The sequence below is a fragment of the Ruditapes philippinarum genome, unplaced genomic scaffold (genome assembly GCF_026571515.1).
Source record: "Ruditapes philippinarum isolate M1 unplaced genomic scaffold, ASM2657151v2 ctg944_1_1_1_1, whole genome shotgun sequence".
NCBI lineage: Eukaryota > Metazoa > Mollusca > Bivalvia > Venerida > Veneridae > Ruditapes > Ruditapes philippinarum.
Window position 1 is genome coordinate 40,891 of NW_026852704.1, and position 21,068 is coordinate 61,958.

The window sequence follows — 21,068 nt, forward strand, 5'->3', positions numbered from 1 at the left end:
TCCACGATAATAATGAGGGTCCATCCGCCAGTTAAGACACAAAATGCAGCTTTCGCTGCCGAGTACGGACTCCGGAAATGTCACCGGTCTTGCCTTTTTTTTAAAGAGTTAATTTTGAAACACAAAATGGTGATAAGTAACCTACATGCAATTTCCACAGAGTATCAAATGGAGGTTAGTCATGAAAAGATCTGTTTGTGCCGGCAAAGGGCACCGCCGTTTAAGCCGTTTAGGTAGTACCTTTTCTCATCGCCCCTGCCTGCCTTCTCTGTCTCAGAACATCGGCAGATTGCGATATAAAACTAAACCAGTCCTCCAATAATAAATTGAGCCGCGTCATGACAAAACCAACATAATGGGTTTGCATGGATGCATGGATCCAGACCAGCCTGCGCATCCGCGCATCCATGCTGTTCGCTTATATGCCCTTTTACAAGTAGAGAAACTGATAGCGAACAGCATGGATCGTGATCAGACTGCGCGGATGCGCAGGCTGGTCTGGATCCATGCTGGTCGCAAACGGATTACGTTGGTTTTGTCGTGACGCGGCTCAATTATATATACAATAAAGACGCTCGGCTCTTAACCAGTCAACGTGTCCTGCACATTGGATTGACATGTGTATGTTCAGAATTATTCACTACATGTATTTAGCAATGAAAATTAGTAAGCGGTCGGATATCTCAATCGGTAGACCAATCTTCCGACGGTCCCGGGCTCGAGTCCCGGCCACGCTGCACATTGTTCTCATCCTGTGACAGACTTGACCCTAACTGATGAATGTTTATGTCCATAGCACAAAACTTCATTTATTACAAACTTGAAATATTTTAACAAAAAAAAATATCATTTTTCTCAAGCCGTCACTTTTAGCCCCCGTACAAATATTTTATGAAATTGCGAAACGAGATAGTATCTCCAGTAAATGGACAGTTATCAATAGCAATGAATTTTCCTTAATTTGCGAAACATAAATATATCAACGAAGATTATGATCCTCCCGTAGTAATCAGTAATTTTTCCATTTCTGCAGCAATCTGTCATCACTGGCGCAACTAATATGGCGTGAGTCTAAACATAGTAAAATACATGTCTGCTCTTTTTGAAAAAGCATAGTGTGCCTTTAAAGGAAATAAACTTTCGTCCACATTATCGATGAAATTAAGCCCATCAATGCACATTTAAGATTAAACTTACATTAGATTATCATGGTGGCTGATTTGTGCCATTCGTGTCGCCAAGCGAAAAGTCATTAATAAACAAGTTAAAATGGCGGGGCGCGGAGCGAAAACACGCTAATTAGCGAGGGCGCGGCGCGAAGTTTAATAAATAAAACTTTTCCCCGCGGGGGCGCGGGCGAGATTAAAGAAATTAAACCACGCTTATTATCTCCCCCCCCCCCGCTAATAAGCGTGTTTTCGCTCCGCGCCCCCGAGGGCGCGTGGCGAAGTGTTATTTATTTAACTTCGCCCCGCGCTCCCGCTAATTATCGTGTTTTCGTCTCGCTACCCCCCGTTTAATTTCTTAAATCTCGCTCCGCGCTCCCGCTGGACGAAGTTTTTTATTTAACTTCGCCCCGCGCCCTCGCTAATAAGCATGTTTTCGCTGCTAGCACCCGCCATTTTATTTCTTAAATCTCGCTCCGCGCTCCCGCGGGACGAAGTTTTTTTATTTAACTTCGCCCCGCGCCCTCGCTTATAAGCGTGTTTTCGCTGCGCGCCCCCACCATTTTATTCCTTTAATCTCGCTCCGCGCCCCCGCAAGGCGAAGTTTTATTCATTAAACTTCGCCTCGCGCCTTCGCTGCGCGCCCCCACCATTTTAACTTATTAATTTTCGACTTTTCGCTTGACAGGGTCGCGGGACGAAAACACGCTAATTGGCGAGGGCGCGCGGCGAAGTTTTATTTATTTAACTTCGCCCCGCGCTCCCGCTAATTATCGTGTTTTCGTCTCGCGACCCCCCGTTTTATTTCTTAAATCTCGTTCCGCGCTCCCGCGGGACGAAGTTTTATTTATTTAACTTCGCCCCGCGCCCTCGCTAATTAGCGTGTTTTTGCTGCGCGACCTCGCCATTTATTTCTTAACTCTTGCTCCGCGCCCCCGCGAGGCGAAGTTTTATTCATTAAACTTCGCCCCGCGCCCTCGCTAATAAGCGTGTTTTCGCTGCACGCCCTCGCCATTTTAACTTGTTAATTTTCGACTTTTCGCTTGGCGGGGTCGCGGGGCGAAAACACGAATGGCACAAGTCAGCCACCATAGGTTATTGAGAATACAGGATTTACAGAAATGTGAAAAGGAAATGGGCACATGCTGTTCATTTTTAAAGGAAGTTAAGTTGACTTGTGTATATGAGCAAATATTCCAGTGCATCCGGGCGCTTTAATTGTGAATTATTATTATAAGAATAGAACAGAACAGAACATTTTTAACTATACAATATGTCTTAAACCTAAATGCAAACATACACATTTAACATTTTGATATATCGTAAGATATTATGTGATTCACTCAACTCACTCGATTTCTGCTTTTCGGGTTCTGAGATGCTTACCAATCTTAGTTTTATTTAAAAGCCTAAAAAATACTACATAATTTTTATTCAGTTAGAAAGGACAAACATGAATTTAATAAAGTTCAAATAATGGTTCGAGAGAATGTTAGATGATTGTTACCTGAAGACAGTAGCGATAAATGTGAAATATTTTGTCATAAAAGTAGCAAAATGTAAACAAATGACAATATACAACATATTTATTTGATAATAAGGCAATAATCATTTAACGTTCCACGATTAACATGATTTGATATACCGGTATACATGTACATGTACAAATAATATGGTATATATTAATATCTGTGGGCGTAATGTCTGTATCGTTGTATCCCAACTTGAACTCAATAATGTGCAAAAAATTATTCAATTTTGTTCAGCGTATACATTATGTCTCTAGAAATTAATTGTACTTATTATATATAATTATGTATGTATATTTTTATTCAGGTTTTTAAGTGAACAATTATAACTGATAGGTAATTCAAAATGCAAATTAATTAAGATTTTACAAGTTTAAAAGTACTTGTTTGTTAAAAATACTTTTTTTTGTGAAAAAAAAATCATCATCAAACTAAAGTTTGCACTTCAGAAAACAGTTGATTTTTCTCTTCGCCAGAACCATTCTAAACATCAATTGATACTCCCTTGATGATATGGTCTTAACAACACTAATCTTTGGTTGTCGGCACCGAAAAGAAAGTGATTATACAGTTTAATTAGGATATAGAAAATGTACATTAACCCCCCCCCCCTCAAGCAAATAAAAAACCATTGTATTATCACATCATGGTATGGGGAATACTTTGTTTTTGAGTATATGCATTACCAACTGCTAAAATTCTGTGTCCCCTCTTGATAAATGTTTTTGATCCGCGCCTGATTCAGACACTCAGATACTTTAAAACATCTGGTGACGTCATCAAACATCGGAATCGTATTTAGAGACGTCCCTATCTCACAATGATCGCAATTTTATCAGTATTAAATGAACTGTCAGTACATCATCGTTAACTTGAAACAAAAAATAAAGACGTTATGTATACGGGATATATACGTGTACACGAGTATCTATCAGTCCACGCCTGATGATTTTTTTGCACCCACACACAAAAAAGTAAGTGAATATCAAAACTTTGATCCATATATTGAAGGAAAATGGGCTCTGATCCTACCCATGAGCGAGTCCGGCACGGAGTTGGTGGTCAACTCATGACCCATCTTTTAATTATTTGCCTACTAAATGCAATTGAACTTGAATATCAAATGACTTTTCTTTGATGAAAATCATACAAAAGCTTGCGAAAATCCGCAAAATTTTACTCATGACGGTAAAATGCGCCCCACCCCCTCTCAATATTTTACGACCCCTTCTGATAAATAAATCCCGGTGACGCGCCTAGCTGCAACCTTGATCCGCGCATGTCACCGAATCTGAACACAATAAAAGCCATGCTGGCGCACGTAGAATTTATTTTAATTAAATGTATTTAAATTAATAATGTAGATCTATTTTAAAATTAACAGTCGGCTTGTGAAAGCTACGTAACTCGTACCGATAAAATAATTATACTTTGACCAAAAGCACATTTTATATATTTTTATGCGAAACGATCAATTGTGCTAAATTCTGTTTAATTTATTCTCATTTTACATTCTTACATAACATCTGAAATGAAAATACAAAATGCGCTTAAAAACACCTGCACAACACGAACGCGTCTTTTCTACTTTCGTTTTAGTCGCTGCAGCCGTGACGTTACCTCCTAATTTGCATAAAGATGCTTCGCGGATAGTTTTACCAGCATCCCAGCCTCGTTATCGAAATCACGAGATGCTCATTTCCGTATTGGAACAAGTTAACAGTAGCGAATGAGTGACTTCCTACAACCATGCAATGAATCGGATAAAAATGAATATGGAAAATGACTTAAGTTTAAGACATCTTCAACATATACTAAACTTCTTTTTCGATATAGTCTAGCAGCCAAATTTGGCGCAAGAAGACAGGTGTCTCCATGAAATGCCGCAGTGAGTACGCGACCTCGGAATCGGGATCCAAGATGGCGGTGTGTGGAGAGGAGGCTATGGACAGAAGTACTAGCTCGGCAGGCACATACCCGGACTTTGATGACCGAGGCCACGGGCATTTTTTCGTGAAAAAGACTTTTCACAAGCCAACATACTGTCATCATTGCACAGATATGCTGTGGGGACTTATAGGACAAGGACTTGTGTGTGAAGGTAGGTCCGATTTTTTCTTGGATTTTAAGGAGAAAAGATGCATATTTCAACATGACAGATCTGTAATGTACTTGAACTTTCTATTCAAACTGTAGTGTTATCAATAAAAGCTTTGTTTGGTTTTTGTAAATGTGTAAAGCCCATACAGTGTGAAATATATGCTCGGATTTTGTATGCAATGAACAAACTGCTATGGTTATTGATTTTTCTAGGCCCTGGCCTTGATTTTGTCAGTTAAAGAGACTATTAACAGCCAGGGATTAAAGGGACTTGAAACCTTTTCCATTCACTATTTTAACACATTTTACCTCTTAACACAGTATCTGACCGACCACAGAGAAATAAATATGCAAGAGAAATACCTGCAACTGGTTTTAAATTTCCGGTTAAGATTATTGATAAAATGTCTGTATTAACATGGTTCGTAATTTATGTGGATATATAGGAAACAGGTCAACACTCTGTATATTGAATAAAATAAAGACATTTTTTTATAAACAGAATAAAAATTCAGATTGAATATTGGTAAGAATAGTAATAAAAAGGATGACAAAAACGGGTAAAATATTTCTCTATAACAGCATAAGTTGTATTAACGGAGATATTGGATTTTTCAATGGGGGAAAAGCTGAATTGACTAATGTGTATAAATGATGTTGTCAGATAATGAGAAAGGAGATCAATAAAGTAGTTTTATTCTATCATTGATAGAACTATAGCTCCATTCAAACATACAAATATCATACGAAACTCAAAGACTGCTCCTGTGACCATACTTAATACAATATAATATTCATTTTAGGCTTTTGATGCTTTAATCTCCAATATAATTATGATTATAATTTATATAGACCAAACACTGCAAGGTTTGTGAATTAAATACTAGAAGCATAGTTACAAGCTTAACCTGTACTTTTGAATGGAAACCATTTTGTTGATTCCTTCCTATCATAAATCTGGGTGTACATACTTTTCTGTTTGTTTTAGAAAATATTTGAGTTGAAATTACATATTTTTGTAAGTAGATCTAGCAAGATTTTTATATTTTTAAATTTATGAAATGTTTAAAGTGAATTGGCCAGTAATACCATAAATATTTATGTTGATAATGTTTCTAGTACTGTATCATACATCAAACACTTGTACATGAAAATAAACTACAAATTTATGAATATCATATTGGTGTTATTGGTAAGTATGATGTGCAAGCAGCATAAGCTACATATTATACTTATATAGATAATAATGAATTGTTAAAAATTATTAAATATTATTTTTAATCAAGAAAATGTTCTGAAACTCTTATGAACATTATTGTATGAAGAAATTTTATGACAATATTCAGATGATACATTTCTATCCTTTTCATCAATATTTGAAATGCTTACTATCTTAAGAAAATATGGCTAAAGTCCTGCAGACAACTTTTTAAAGGGGCTCCATTTTTCTTTTTTAAATTCATAATAGCTCCAGATAATTTTTTTGGCCAAGGGGTTTTTACCACTTAAAATCTAGAGTGAGTGGTAAAATGCAAATTCTGAAATATGTAAGGGGTAAAATCTGTAAAAAAAATGCATTTTGCATTTTTTTATAATAAGCAAATTAACTCATTTTTTTTTCTTTTTTTTTTTTTTTCTTTTTTTTTTTTTAGAAAAACTTTTACAAATAAAATATTGATTCAATGTGAAACAAGACAAAACATGTAAAGGCAGACTTCCCAAGGCTAGAGCATACTGGTTCTCAAGTTTAGAACACACAGCAAAATTATATATTTAATGTCATTATTATTTTTCTTTTTTTGTTCCATGATAAACAGCTGAATTTTTGTTCAGGAATATCATTGTATTAAGCTGAAATTTGCATTCTCAGTAATTCATGATTACTTTATTTTTAATTCATGATTTCTATATTTGTTTTCCTATTTTCTCTGATTGTTCAACTTCTGTATTTAAATTGAAAATAGAATATTGTTAAATTAAAATACTGGTCCTTTTTGAAACAGTATAAATATCATTGGTAATTTTTGAAAGGATAAATAAATCAGGGTCTTCAGAACTGTAGCACTAGTTATCGATATCCAACACTAAATGGTCAGGGCTCTAGCAACTGGCCGATTAAGTCACCTACAGTAAATGAACTTGGGCGAATTTGAACATCAAAGCAAAATCGACTTCTACGCGCTTTTTTACTTACTGCATAAACAGTTCCTTACCAAATCACATAGCGCTTGACTATAAATTAAATCCTTGCCTCTGGGCGTAAGTAAAAAGCGACTGCCGATAATTCAGTCATCAAATTTAGCACTGGCCCGGTGGCCCATGGTGAGTGTAAATTAGTTTGGGCCAGTGTAAATTTTAAGAAAAAATAGTTAAATATATAGTAGAATAAATCCAAAACTAGAATTCGGGCCAGTAAATTAACTGCAATTAACACATCTGTGTGACATGATATGCAGCTCTAATGATTTTCCTGCTTATGTAACAGACTCTGATAAAAGGCCTCTTCCCAATTGAAATTTTCTTTACAATCATGCAGTTTTCCTAAAAATCTGAACTTAAACCTGCCTGTATTCTTCCCAAATTAGCAATTTTAGCGATAATTTTCCCCAAAATCAAGAGGTTAAAGCCTCTTCCCAATTAAGTGAGAAAAAGCACTGAGCTCCATCAGACATATTGCCAACTAATTTGCCGATGTAAACAACCAAATTAATAATGCATAACTTATATAAAGGGGAAAATATAGTGTGATAAATCAGAAAGAGGGGGAAACCTGAAACCAAATTCCAGCAACTGAAAATGGAATTTACCTACAATTTTATGAGAGAAAAAATAATTTCAATTCAATGTAACACACATGGTACATAGCATCTAGCAATTTATAGGGATTATAGCTTTCTGTCTTGTAGCTGTTAAAGTCAGATGCATTTAAGTCATGGTTCTGGTAAGGAAGAGCAGTGTCTATTCTAGGAGGGGGATGGGGGGATTCACTCATATTTTTGATATTTCCCCACTATTTTTTCAAAGACGGGGGAAATTTTACTTGGAGAAAGAAGAAAAAAGTCAATAAATGTAAAAAAATTCTCACTTTTCGATACAAATCCCCCCTGTTTTTCAAATCCTAGAATAGACACTGGAAGAGCATAAGGCATTTTAGGGGAAAACATTAGCATTTTTAGGGGAAAATATACGTATTTTGAGCTAGAAACACATGGTCATATAGACTTAAATCTGAGCATGAGGACCATTAATTCATAGAATGCTGCTAAAAATTAAAGATAGGGAGTAGGGATAATTTTCATTCATGATATCATTGATATGTTGATGTCAAGGTCTCAGAATATTTATTTCATAAACAATAACATTTTCATTTTCTCAACTTTTTTATTTACATGTAAAAGGGATATGGAGTATAATTAACATCACAAAGAAGCTTGAAAATTACTTTAATTTAATAATTAAATAAATCAAAATAAGATTCCTATAGAAAAAATAAATACATAATGAATAATGCTGCTCAAATGCTTTAAAAGTATTGAGTATCGGTATTGATAAAATACCGTATCGTGTTTCACAAGTATCCGTATCGTATCGTATCGTTTCCTTCTGAAAGATATCCAACCTAACAGGTAGTAAAGATATATCTTTATATATATCAAATATATTCATGAAAACATTTCTTGAATGTAAACAAATACATATTATTTCATTTGTGCCAATGGTGAACAACATTCTGAACTTCAAAATCACACCGGCAAAAGCAGGCAACATCAAAAGACAAAATCAAAAGATAGTCTTGCATACCTATAGGCATTGGCGCTGGGCGGTAAAGGCTTGGCCTTTTATGATTTAATATTCTTTTAAAAATCAGTAAAAAATCAAGCCGCAATTACAACAAATACAAGCCACGCAATCATTGTGCAACAAAACAATGATCTACTGGTGCCTGTGCTTGACTTTTCTGGGTACTTAGCGATACTCGTTTGACAACTGGTGCCTGTTTGGGCTCCAGTCGGGGTTCGGGCTATGTCCACTTGGATGCCTTTAAAATCGGACGAATTATCCGACAGCACCCACCCAATGAGCAAGTATTTCAGCTGCTGCTGTCCAATTGTCACGGTGGCTTGTCTGATGCCTGCAGATATTACGATTTTTTGAGAAATAGACGCCTGTCATTTGTGACTGAGGCATTATACTATCTGCAGACAATCAATGGTGGTGATTGTACATTGCAAACAATCTGATATAGAATAGATACGAAGTTAACGTCCGGTTATAGCGTAACAGACGAAAAATGCCCTCCATGAGTGGTAAATTCTTTGTGAAATACCTGAAAAAGGGTCATTTGGTTTATTCCGTTTAGATCTATTTTAATTTTCATTTTTAAGAAAAAATACACAATTAGGATATTTTTTTTTCCACAATTGTCATGGTACCGAACCCATTCACAATATAAGGGAAAAATATTTTTTCGACTCACTTTACAGGGCTCATCCGGAAGGGCGATTCAGGCGATAACTTCGCCGTGTATATTCCAATTTCGCTCTCCCGATTGATCAAAGAGAAGTCAACATCGCCGATAAAATCTTAATTCCCAAATAGTAATTACTTAGCGATGTAAAGAGCAGAGATTGTATCCGCCCATATGAAGACCGCTAATTATCATTATCCAATCAGAGCGTCGCTTTATACTACCCTTCTACCTGTAAGCAAAGCGATAGACCGCCTACTCTAAACAGTAAATAATGAGAGCATCGGCCCGAAACGGTATGATAGTTTTGCGAGATTAATACGGGATTTGGCGATAATTATAGATTGTTTTTTCCCCGATTATCTAAACACGTGCAATCTTCCCTAATTGATATACACGATGCACTTCGATGGTGGGTTTTTAACCCGAGTACAGGGCGATGTGTAATGGATTTTTCACGGCTATCACAAAACTGTTAGTCAATTAAAAATAATCAATTTCATTAATGATCAGCGACACGATTAAAAACTTAATCATAGTTTTGAATGATTTCCGTCTGTTAACATCAATTTTTACTGTAAAATTGTTATGTCGCTCACGTCATGGCTACAAGGCGAATTAATGCCGAAACCGAGCAACTTAAGAAAGTTATGATTACTGATTCTGAATGATAGTTACACCTACGCGAAAATTTAAGAAAGCCAATTCGCAAAAATCTTGCGATTGGTATGTTGTAGACAGTGGGTTGTTCTCTTTGTAGAAATGCCAAATTTGACACAGTTTACGCATGTGGGCACGACATCCCGGCTAAACTACATATCGGTCGTATATCATGTAACGTATATAACAACACAATTTGTCAGGAAAGAAGTGTTCTTTTTTTTCAATATATATATTTGTTTTAATGTCGTAAATTACGGTAAATATGATGCTCAGATTAAGATTTATCAATATTGTAAATTTTAAAAAAGCATTATTTATAAAGATATTACCGAATTTAACATTTCATGAAAATAAAGGGAGGTAATTAGAAATTAATTTTCTACAATTTCTCAGTCAAATTTTTCAATAAGAAATGAATGTATGTAATTTTAGTGATCAAATATAATGTGCACAAATGTTTGCAGTACATATTTTACATATTATTTGATGTTTGAAAATTGTTTTATAAGCATAATTATATGCATATAAATGTGACATTACAACATTCAGGAATTTGAAAGAAATTTCTGTCATTTGAATAGAACAGATATTATTAATAAATATCCAATGTGACCTCAACTTCTGTTAAAGAGTGAGGAAAGTAAAGAATATAAAATTGATTTTATCATCATATCTTTTCCTTACACATTATCATCAACAAATCTACATGAAAATATATAAACACATATTTAGAGAAAGCTTATAAATAGCTGATCAATAGATATCAAAAATAATTTTTTTTATTCATATTTGCAGCTCAAAAACATTTAGATGCCATTGCCAGATCTACTATTGATTAATCTACTATTAATTAATACTACTATTAATTAATCTACTATAACTATTAATTAATAAGCTGGAGAAATATTATATGTGATGTTAATTGTGTTTATATCATAATTAAAGGATGTATAGCCATGCATGTTAATGCATACACATTGGGTTGTTTCCATTTTCGCGAGGAAGTCACTTCTCCCTAAAATTTCCCCCCAGGATGAGCCCTGCTTTATCGGTCTCTATGCACTCTGCCTGTGATACTGCAGATAAATAACAACCAAAAATAACAGTGTAGCTTTTTTTTTTTATGCCATCGCAGCATCTGCGATGCGGTGGCATATAGCGATTCACCTGTGTGTGTGTGTGTGTGTGTGTGTTTGTTTGTTTGTGTGTGTGTGTGTTATATAGATTATATAGTGAACTTCAAAAATCTTTTTGTGAAAAACCACTAGTCCAATTTCAACCAAACTTGGCAGGATTGATCCTTGGGTGAAGGGCTTCCAAAGTTGTTCAAAGAATTTCATTCCATGAAGAAATCTGGTTGCCATGGCAACCAAAAGGAATTATAAGAATAAATTAAAAAAATCTTCTTGTAAAGACCCAAAAGGCCTAGAGCTTAGATATTTTGCATAAAGCATTGTCTGGTAGACCTCTACCAAGATTGTTCAAATTATAGCCCTGGGGTCAAAATCTGCCCCGCCCCGGGGGTCATTGATTTTCACTATATGTACATATAGTAAAAACTTAAAATACCTTCATGTAAAGACCCAAAAGGCCTAGAGCTTAGATATTTTGCATAAGGCATTGTCTGGTAGACCCTTACCAAGATTGTTTTAATTATAGCCCTGGGGTCAAAATCGGCCCCGCCCCGGGGGGTCATTGATTTTCACTATATGTACATATAGTAAAAACTTAAAATACCTTCATGTAAAGACCCAAAAGGCCTAGAGCTTAGATATTTTGCATAAGGCATTGTCTAGTAGACCTCTACCCAGATTGTTCAAATTATAGCCCTGGGGTCAAAATCGGCCCCGCCCCGGGGGTCATTGGTTTTTCTTATAATTTTTTATGTATACAGTAAAAACTTATAGTAAAAACTTAAAAAAAAAAATTCTAGCAATTGACAAATGCTAGAGGTTAGATATTTTGCATGAAACATTGTGAAGTGAACCTCTAGCAAGATTGTTCAAATTATAGCCCTGGGGTCAAAATTGCCCTCGCCCTGGGGGTCATTGATTTTCAATATAAACATATAGTAAAAAATCTTATTGTCTGAAGGTACAAGGCTTAGAGCTTTTATATTTGTTAAATGATATCATCTATAGGTACTCTACCTAAGTTGTTCAAATTTTGCCTCTAGTGTCAAAATTAGCCCTGCCCCGGGGGCCATAGGTTTTCCTTATATGTATATAGTAAAAACTTAAAAATCATCTTCTCTAAATTTACAAAGGCTAGAGTTAAGATATTTTGCATGAAACATTGCGTAGTGAATCTCTAGCAAAATTGTACAAATTAAAGCCCTGGGGTCAAAATTGGCACAGGGGTCATTGATTTTCACTATGTACTAATTAGTAAATATAGTAAAAAAAAACTTCTTGTCTGAAGGTACAAGGCTTAGAGCTTTGATATTTGGTATATAATATCATCTATGGGTCCTGTACTAAAGTTGTTTTAATTATGCCCCTAGTGTTAAAATTACCCTGCCCCAGAGGCGATAGTTTTCCTTATATGTATAAAGTAAAAACTTGAAAACTTCTTCTCTGAATTGACAAAGGCTAGAGGTTAAATATATGGCATAAGACTTTATGAGGCTTGAACCTCTACATAGATTGTTCAAATATAGCCCTGGGGTCAAAATTGGTTCCACCCCAGGGGTCATTGATTTTCATTATGAACATTTAGTAAAAAAAAAAAAAATATTTTTGTCTGAAGGTACAAGGCATAGGGCTTTGATGTTTGCTATATAATATCATCTATAGGTCCTCTACCAAAGTTGTTCAAATTTTTCCCTTGGTGTCAAAATTGGCCCTGCCCGGGGGCTGTGATTCTCATTATGTACACATAGTAAAAACAGAAAATAAAACAAATGTTTTCTGAATGGGAAAAAGCTACAGCTTAGATATTTGACTTGAAATGTTGTTTGGTGGACCTGTATCAAGATTGTTTTGAATTAAACCCTTGGGTCAAAATTTTGCCTTGCCCAAGGGGAAAGTGACCTACTTTCTTGTCCTTTGATGTACAACAATGGAATTTTGACCATGTGCACAGTTTAAGTTGTAAAATTGAACTTTGATATCAGGTGACCTAGATTTTGATGATATGACCGACTTTCTTGTCCTTTGATGTACAGCTATAAAATTTGAACCATGTGCACAGATTAAGATGTAAAGTGAACTTTGATATCAGCTGACCTAGATTTTGACAAAGTGTCTTACTGTGTTGTCCTTTGATGTAGTCATGATATTTAGGCTGTGTGAAATATGACCTTCTCCACCAAATTCACCAGACTCAAGTGCATTGATATATTCCTACTCTGATCTTTTATTGGATTAACAATAGATTTAACCACTAATCTGATAATAAGAATTAGATAGGTCAGGGATCTATGCATAATGACAATCTTCAATTGTATAGAAACGAGAAAAAAATCTGTTCCTACACTACTATTTAGTGTTGTATTAATGCGGTGGCATAGCATTTTTCTCAAATGCAATCTTGTTTTTGGCATGCAGTCGTTTTAATGTAAAATAAAAATTTCAATTTCTAGTTCTACACATTCAACTTTTATGTTTTACATATGGATAACTCAAAAGAATGCCTAGTTCATGGTTCGGTGATTTTTATACGCCCGTTTAAAAAAACTGGTTGCTTGTATTACAGTTCCCCCCTTGGCAGGCGGGCTGGCAGTGGTCGGCGTCCACAATATGTCCAGAGCATATCTCCTACACGCTTTGAGGAATTTTAATGAAACTTCATACAAATGGTAACCAATATGAGAAGTTTTGTCGCGCACATAAACCAGCTCTATAGGTCAAAGGTCAAGGTCACACTTAGAGGTCATTTAAAAATGCTTGTCTGGAGCAAAGCTTCTACATGCATAGAGGGATTTCAATATAACTTGGCACATATGTTCACCATTGTAAGGTGGAGTGTTGCGTGCAAAATTTAGGTCCCTTCGGCCGATGTCAAGGTCACACATCATTGATTTTTTTTCCAATTTTCATCACAACCTGTGCCTTTCTGAAGGGGAAAATATAGTGCAATAAATCAGAAAAGGGGGAAACCTGAAATCAAATTCCAATAACTGAAAATGGAATTTACTCACACATTTTATGAAAAAAATTAATTTCAATTCAATTTAACATGCATGGTACATAGCAGAGGCTATCTATAGGGACAGATTTCTGTCTTCTAGCTGATGCGCAGCTGTTAAGTCATGGTTCTGTTTAGGAAGAGCACAAGGCATTTTAGGGGAAAAAATAAGCATTTTTAGGGGAAAATAGGCCTATTTTGGGCTAGGGGAAACATCCTTTATTCAGCTGTAAAATATGGTGAAAAAAATCACTGCTCATAGGGGTCAGAGTTCAGTTAAAAATATGAAAATGTGTATTTGGACACAAATAGTCATTATCATGACTATGGGTGTGAAACATGTAATTTAGGTTAATATATGCAAGGTCAAGGTCACTAAAGATGATTGAATAATGAATATAGAGATTTTGTCCAGAGCATATCTCATACAAATATGAAGGGATTCTAATGAAACTTCATAGAAAATCAAATGTTCATCACTTTGAGAAGCAGTGTCATGAGCATGGACCAGATCTCTAGGCCAAATTTCAAGCTCACACTTGGAGATCATTGAAAAACACTTATCCGGAGCAAAACTTCTACATGCATAGAGGGATTTCAATATAACTTGGCACAAATGTTCACCATTGTAAGGCAGAGTGCCACATGTGAAATTCAAAGGTCAATAGCACACATAAGGGTCAAAGTTCAGATAGAAAAAAGAAATGTGTTTTGGGACCATTAAGTCATCATTTATTGAGGGATTGAAACACAAGTGGTTATTATCATGACTACCATTGTGAAGCTTGGTATTGTGCACATAATTCAGGTCCCTGCTACCAAAGTCAAGGTCACATAGAGGTCAAAGTTTGTGTACTCATCATCATTTATTGATGAGTTGTAACACAAATGTTAACTATCATTACTACATTATTAGTGTGACACATTATTTGTAAGGTCAAGGTCACTAGAGATTATAAAATATCTAGATATTGTTTGAATATTTCCCAGAGCATATCTCCTATATGCATATCTATAATGCCCACATCTCTGACAAAAGCTTATGTCAAGGGCGACAATGTTGCCTTTGTTGGCAGTTTTATGCCAATTAAACTTTAAAACAAGTAATAAATTTTCAGTTTCCGTTCATTATTTCTCCAACAGTTGTACACATTCAACTCAAATTTGACATACACGTATGGATACATTATAGGAATTAAAGCAGGTCAAGTTTGAATTTGGTCATGGTTGATGATTTTGGACAAAGTTATCTCTATTAATGTTGGAAAAAAATTGTGGAAATTTTCATTTTCGAACTCTCAATTTACAGTTTCTGCTTTTGTAGGAATGTACGAGCTTGACATAGCATGTGCTGGTGTTTGACCAGAAAATACAAGTCAAGTTCTAATTTAATCATGACAGTTATACCCGTTCCACTTGGAAAAGATATAAAAATTCACAATTTCTTGTCATTATATCAGCTACAAATATGCACTTTGCAAAAGGTTAACACTGAATAGTTTCAGGGCCTTGAAATTTGTATAAAAATGATTTTTATTAAAATGATTTGTGTAAACATTGATTTAGTTTAAGAGCCTTGAAGTGCAAACAAATCTGGAACTAATTGAACTAAATAGTGTTAAAACATTTGAAATTTTGACGTACAAGTCTTAAGTAAACTAGATGAAAAATGTTTTGTAAACAATATTACACTCTTATAAACAAAAACAAAAATTAATTTATAAAAAAAAAAATGGGTAAGAAAATAATTTTAGAGGCAAAACGCTTGCAGTATGAAGTAAAACGGGTATGAATATTGTCAATGCGGTTATACTTGGTTTTTATCACCTATCACATGCAATATTTATCAATGTCAGAGGGGAATTTGGGGAAAATGTCAGATTATAGAGGTGGAAAGGGAAGGTCTGTGGGTTGGGGAGATCCTGGATATTTGGCATATAAAACAAAGTCAAAAAAGGGGAGTTAACAAATATAAGTGTCCAGTGTGAGTCAATTACTGTCGCGAGTGTTGATTGTCAGAACTGGCAAAATTAAAGTAAATTTTATAAAACAGTTCAGCGTTTACAGTAACCTGGTGCTAAACTCTAAAAGGTCATACAGTAAACTCAGCTGATAACAATATGCAGGGGACCGCCAAATTATATCATATAGATATATATTTTTATTTAAAGCTACAGTCTCACTGACATCCAGGCAGAGCCCTGGTAGATGTCCGGGGTGATCCGGGAACAACCGGGATACATCCGTAACTTTGCTGGCAACGTCCGGGATGATCCGGCATTTGACCCTGGATGGAATAAGATATTAAATATTACCGGGGTGGGCTGGGATGATCCAGGAAGTATAGCTTTGCCAGCTTCATCCTTAGCTCTGCCGAAAACATTGGGGGTTACATCTGGAAGCACCGTAGCTCTGCCGGCACAAACCGGGAATGATCCGGGGTATGATATAGCCAGTAGAGCTATGGTAGAGCCCCAGTGAATGCCGGCAGACCCCCCGGAATATGCTGGCAGAGCCCCAGAGGATGACAATGGAGCTACAGTTAATCCCTGTAGAGCCCTGGCAAAGCCCAGTTCATTTAAAAAGAATCACGACAATTTGCGATGATTGCATTGATTGTATTAAAACTCTTCCCATTTCCCTTCTATCCAGTCTTGCATAAGGATTTTTCAGAAAATCATTATGAATTACTATTCTGGAACAATATTATATTAAATAAAAATTATGTATCAATGTATCAGTAATCATTTTCGCATGTTTTCAATCCACCAGGGTTCTACTGGGGCTGTGCCTGGATTGTCCTGGGCTCTGCCTGGATCGACTGGGGCTCTGCCTCGGTCAACCGGGGCTCTTCCAGCGTCATCCGGGAACGACTGGGGAAGCACCGACATGAACCGTAGCTTCACCTGGACTCTGCCTTGATGATCCTTGAGCGCATCCTGGGTGGTTAGTTAGGAATTACTATAGTATTGCCTAGGTTAGTGTAACCGCAACAATAATTTCACCCCGGATCATCCCGGTAACTTACCGGGATGGTCCTGGGCTCTGCAGGGAGTGAGACCGCAGCTTTAGACTCAAATTATGATATCAACAGACTGATCTCGACAAGTTATAAGTTCAATAGTTTGATTGTTTTAGAAACAAAAGTATTACACACGATAAACTCTTGTTTTTTTTTCAGTGTGTAACTTTGTAGTACATGAGAAATGTTTGAGAACTGTTGTATCTGCCTGCTCTAGCATAGCGGCTACCCTCATCAAGAACCCTGTGGCACACTGCTGGTCAGAACCAGCCCAATTTAAGCGGAAATTCTGCAATGTTTGTCGTAAGAGGCTTGAAGATTCACTAGCTGTTAGATGTGAAAGTAAGTCAGTTTTTTCTCTCTCCTAGTCTTAGTTTAGAAATTGATTTGATTGAAAAGAACTTTGTGCTAACAGATGGCAAAACTTGGATTGAAAAATAAAATTGATAGAAATTGATTTGATTGAAAAGAATTTTGTGCTAATAACTGACAAAACTTGGATCGTTAATGAAGACCAGGGTTCCAACGTTGTAAGAGAAAAGTCAGGTAATTTTGATTATCTTCTTTGTGGGAACCCTGAAGACTAAAGCAAACCTTGAGTATATATATATATATCTGTGTCCAGGGGACCCTAGCACCAGAGGCCAACTATTCACTATAATTATTTAAAAAACAGCTCTTAGGTATGTTTTAATGAACTATGATGAAATATCTGCTAAATATGAAACACTTATATTACTCATTTTATAGCAAATTATACTAAAATGATTTTTTGTGTGTTTGCTTTTACAGTCTGTGAATATTATGCACATTTGGACTGCCATGATTTTGTTGTCAGTGACTGCAAAGAATGTGCCACATACTCCCCTACTATCACAAGGGTAAGTTCTCTTTAAAAAAAAATAATAAAAAAAATAAGAGTATTTTCTGAGACTGTTGTTAAATTGTATGCTAATTGCATGTACGATTTGTTTCATTGTGTTTTATGAATGGACACGTATATAAAGGACATTTTTACAAGGGCGTCTGTGGCTGAGTGGTTAAGGTTGTTGACTTCAAACCATTTGCCTCTCACCGCTGTATGTTTAAGTTGCACAGGCATTTTCAGGTTCTTTCATGTGTGAAAGCTATCCAGCTAGCTTACGGAACGTGGATGGTTCTACTTAGTTGCCTGTTTGAGCCTGAAATAACACACAGAGTGGCAGCTGAGGTCTTCCTCCACCAGTAAAGGTGGAAAAAACACCATATGACCTGTAATATGTTGGTGTGACTAAAAATCCAATAATGATAAAAATACATGTATAAATGGTATTTCACTGAACAAGCTATTATAGTAATAAAACAATGATATATGTTTACTTTTATTGTTTATACTTAAGTTTTGAAGAATATATAATTATATTTGTTTGTATTGAATAATATTTAGCCTAACAGAAATTCTTTACCAGATATCATTGTTTTCTTTGGTATACATTGTTGTGTTACATGATCTTATGACTGTATATTGCTTTAGGCATGACTTTCAGTAATATATATACACATGTATCATGTACAAGAACAGCAAAAAAAAATTGATGGCAATTATTTGTTTAGTCCTGAGGGGTAAAAAACGCATAAACAAAATGGCAGTGTGATTTTTTTTATGTTTTTAAATAGCCTACATGGACAGATAAATGACTTTGCTACAGTTTTTCTTAATATAATAAGACTTTGGTACAGTTTTTCGTCATCTGGATAGAACAAAGATTTAGAAGATGAATATTTCATTAAATTTTCAAGTTGCAAATATGTCATATAAAGTTATAAATGAATATTTCAGTCAATTATTACTTTGTTATTAATTACAGGAGTCTGTTATACATTATCACCATTGGCGAGAAGGTAACCTTCCGGCCAATTCTAAATGTTTGGCGTGCAAGAAAACATGTTGGTCATCGGAGTGTCTCGCTGGTATGAGATGTGAATGGTGTGGATTAACGGTGAGAAACAACTTCTATTACACTATTGATGTATACCATTTTCTATTAATGTGCAGAGAAGAGGTTTTTTTCAAACAAAACTTTTGGAAATAGAAAACTGTGATGAATTCCTTTCCAACTAGGTTAAGGTTTAGATGTCTATTTCAAAAAGGCCTGTATTCAGCTCATGGAAGTTGGATATCCAGTTAATTGATGGAAAGTTTGTGGTTATTTACAGATGCATTTTTGTACTTAACATTTATGGCACAAGCGACACAACACATACTTAACATTTACAGCACAAGCAACACAAATGTTTCTGTTTTTGACTTGTTTGCAAATGTCCGTACTTCGACAATGTTGTAATACATGGAGATTGAAATTTTAATCTTGCACATTCCTTCTCTCTGTGATACACAGACATTTAAAGCTGCATACCTAAAGATGAGCAAAAATATTTCGATAAAATCAAACCTGAGAAAAATGTACGAAAAGAATAAAGATTCAAAATTGTAGTAATAAATTACATGTTATTACATGAGATTAATGACCAATTTTTCAGTATTTATAACTGTATTTCTCCTGCTTTACTAACACAGTAAGGGCTATTTTTGCCTATTTTGACCTCTTTATGGTAATTTACATGGGTTGTAAGTGCCATTGATAATGTGTAAATTGCATTCATTTGGTAACTTCACAATATTATACTTTTAAATACATTTTCAAATTTTCATGAAAATAAGCATGAATCTGGAGGTTTGCAGCTTGAAACCATTTAAGTAAAGCTGTTGTTTCTTATGTTACAGGCCCATGCGAATTGTTACCGACTTCTTCCAGCCGAGTGCAACTTTGGTAGTTTACGAGAAATAATGTTACCTTCTAGTTGTCTGTCAATGCCACGAATGGACCTCAGTGTAGAAACCATGATGGGAATGAGTAAAAAAACAAGTGAGCATCATATCTATAATATTTTTATATTGCTGTTTTTATCTACTTGTCATTTTAAGCCCTGCAAATCCCCTCCTACAGACACGCAGCAGTGGGGGAGGAGTGAGAAACAAGTTTTAAACTTCCTTGTGGCCCTACACTGGCAAAATAAATTTGATGGTTTTTTGTTCAACATATACATATTTCCAAGTCATACTGGGGTGTGGGGTTGGGATGGGGAGAGTATATCATTTAATTTACCATCTGTCTGTCAAAGCAAATCAGGATTTGGTTTATGCTATGAGCTCTTGAATCTGTTCCTAGAACAAACCAGTACTGAGCACGTGAGTGTGAAGTTTCTTGCTCAAGGAAACAATGGCTCGCCTCTGACAGAGATTGAAACCAAGAAAATAGTAATCCTGAGATAACTAGTCTCACATGTTAACCAGTCGGCCATGCAGCAACTTGATAATCCAAAATTCAAAGTCCCCACAATTTCTTTTTGGGATTTGGTACATTATTAGATATAGTTATTATATTTGAAAAAAAGGACAAAATGAACCATCTAAATTGTATAACTGTATGTGTATTAGATGTTTGAGTTCTTTCATCTAAGGATGCTATCTAGCTAGCTTATGGAATGGTAGTGATGGTTTCGTCTGTGTGGCTTAAAAAATAACTTTGGTGTTTCTACTTAGGTGCCTGTTTGTGCCTGAAATAATGCATAGATGGACACTGCAGGCTCACAACTGTTTGGTTGCTCAATTTTTGTATTATGACCATTATTGCAGTGCAGATGTGACTTAGACCTCCTCCCTGTACACCTCCACCCCCCCCCCCACACCACACACACACACACACACATGCAAAAAAATGGGGGAGGGGAAAAAAAAAATTATATATAAAACATTGATACTGAAATAACTTAATTTGAATGGACTGTTCCAGATCAAAAGCTTGGCTAATACATCACTACATACACATTCACACATGTTTCAATTTCAAATCTGTAACATAACATGTATAAATGATGTCTTGTATTTCTTTGAAAATGAAAATATAAGATCAAACATTTTTGTTTTGTGCTTCCTGTGGATAAAGATATAC

The 21,068-nt window shown here is 35.5% G+C and overlaps 1 protein-coding gene across 4 annotated transcripts in view; it reads left to right on the forward strand.

Annotated features, from left to right (window-relative positions):
• Nucleotides 1-4,378: 4,378 nt before the first annotated feature.
• LOC132721531 (diacylglycerol kinase theta-like) overlaps nucleotides 4,379-21,068 on the forward strand; it is a 43,146-nt gene continuing 26,456 nt past the window's right edge. For 2 of the 4 annotated variants that reach the window (XM_060705852.1, XM_060705860.1), the window contains exons 1-5: nucleotides 4,379-4,796; nucleotides 17,236-17,418; nucleotides 17,869-17,957; nucleotides 18,924-19,055; nucleotides 19,841-19,982. In XM_060705852.1, coding sequence (XP_060561835.1) covers nucleotides 4,571-4,796; nucleotides 17,236-17,418; nucleotides 17,869-17,957; nucleotides 18,924-19,055; nucleotides 19,841-19,982 — 772 coding nt within the window. In that variant the 5' untranslated portion in view covers nucleotides 4,379-4,570. The remainder of the gene's footprint in view (nucleotides 4,797-17,235; nucleotides 17,419-17,868; nucleotides 17,958-18,923; nucleotides 19,056-19,840; nucleotides 19,983-21,068) is intronic. The other 2 variants (XM_060705868.1, XM_060705876.1) reach the window with 1 other exon arrangement.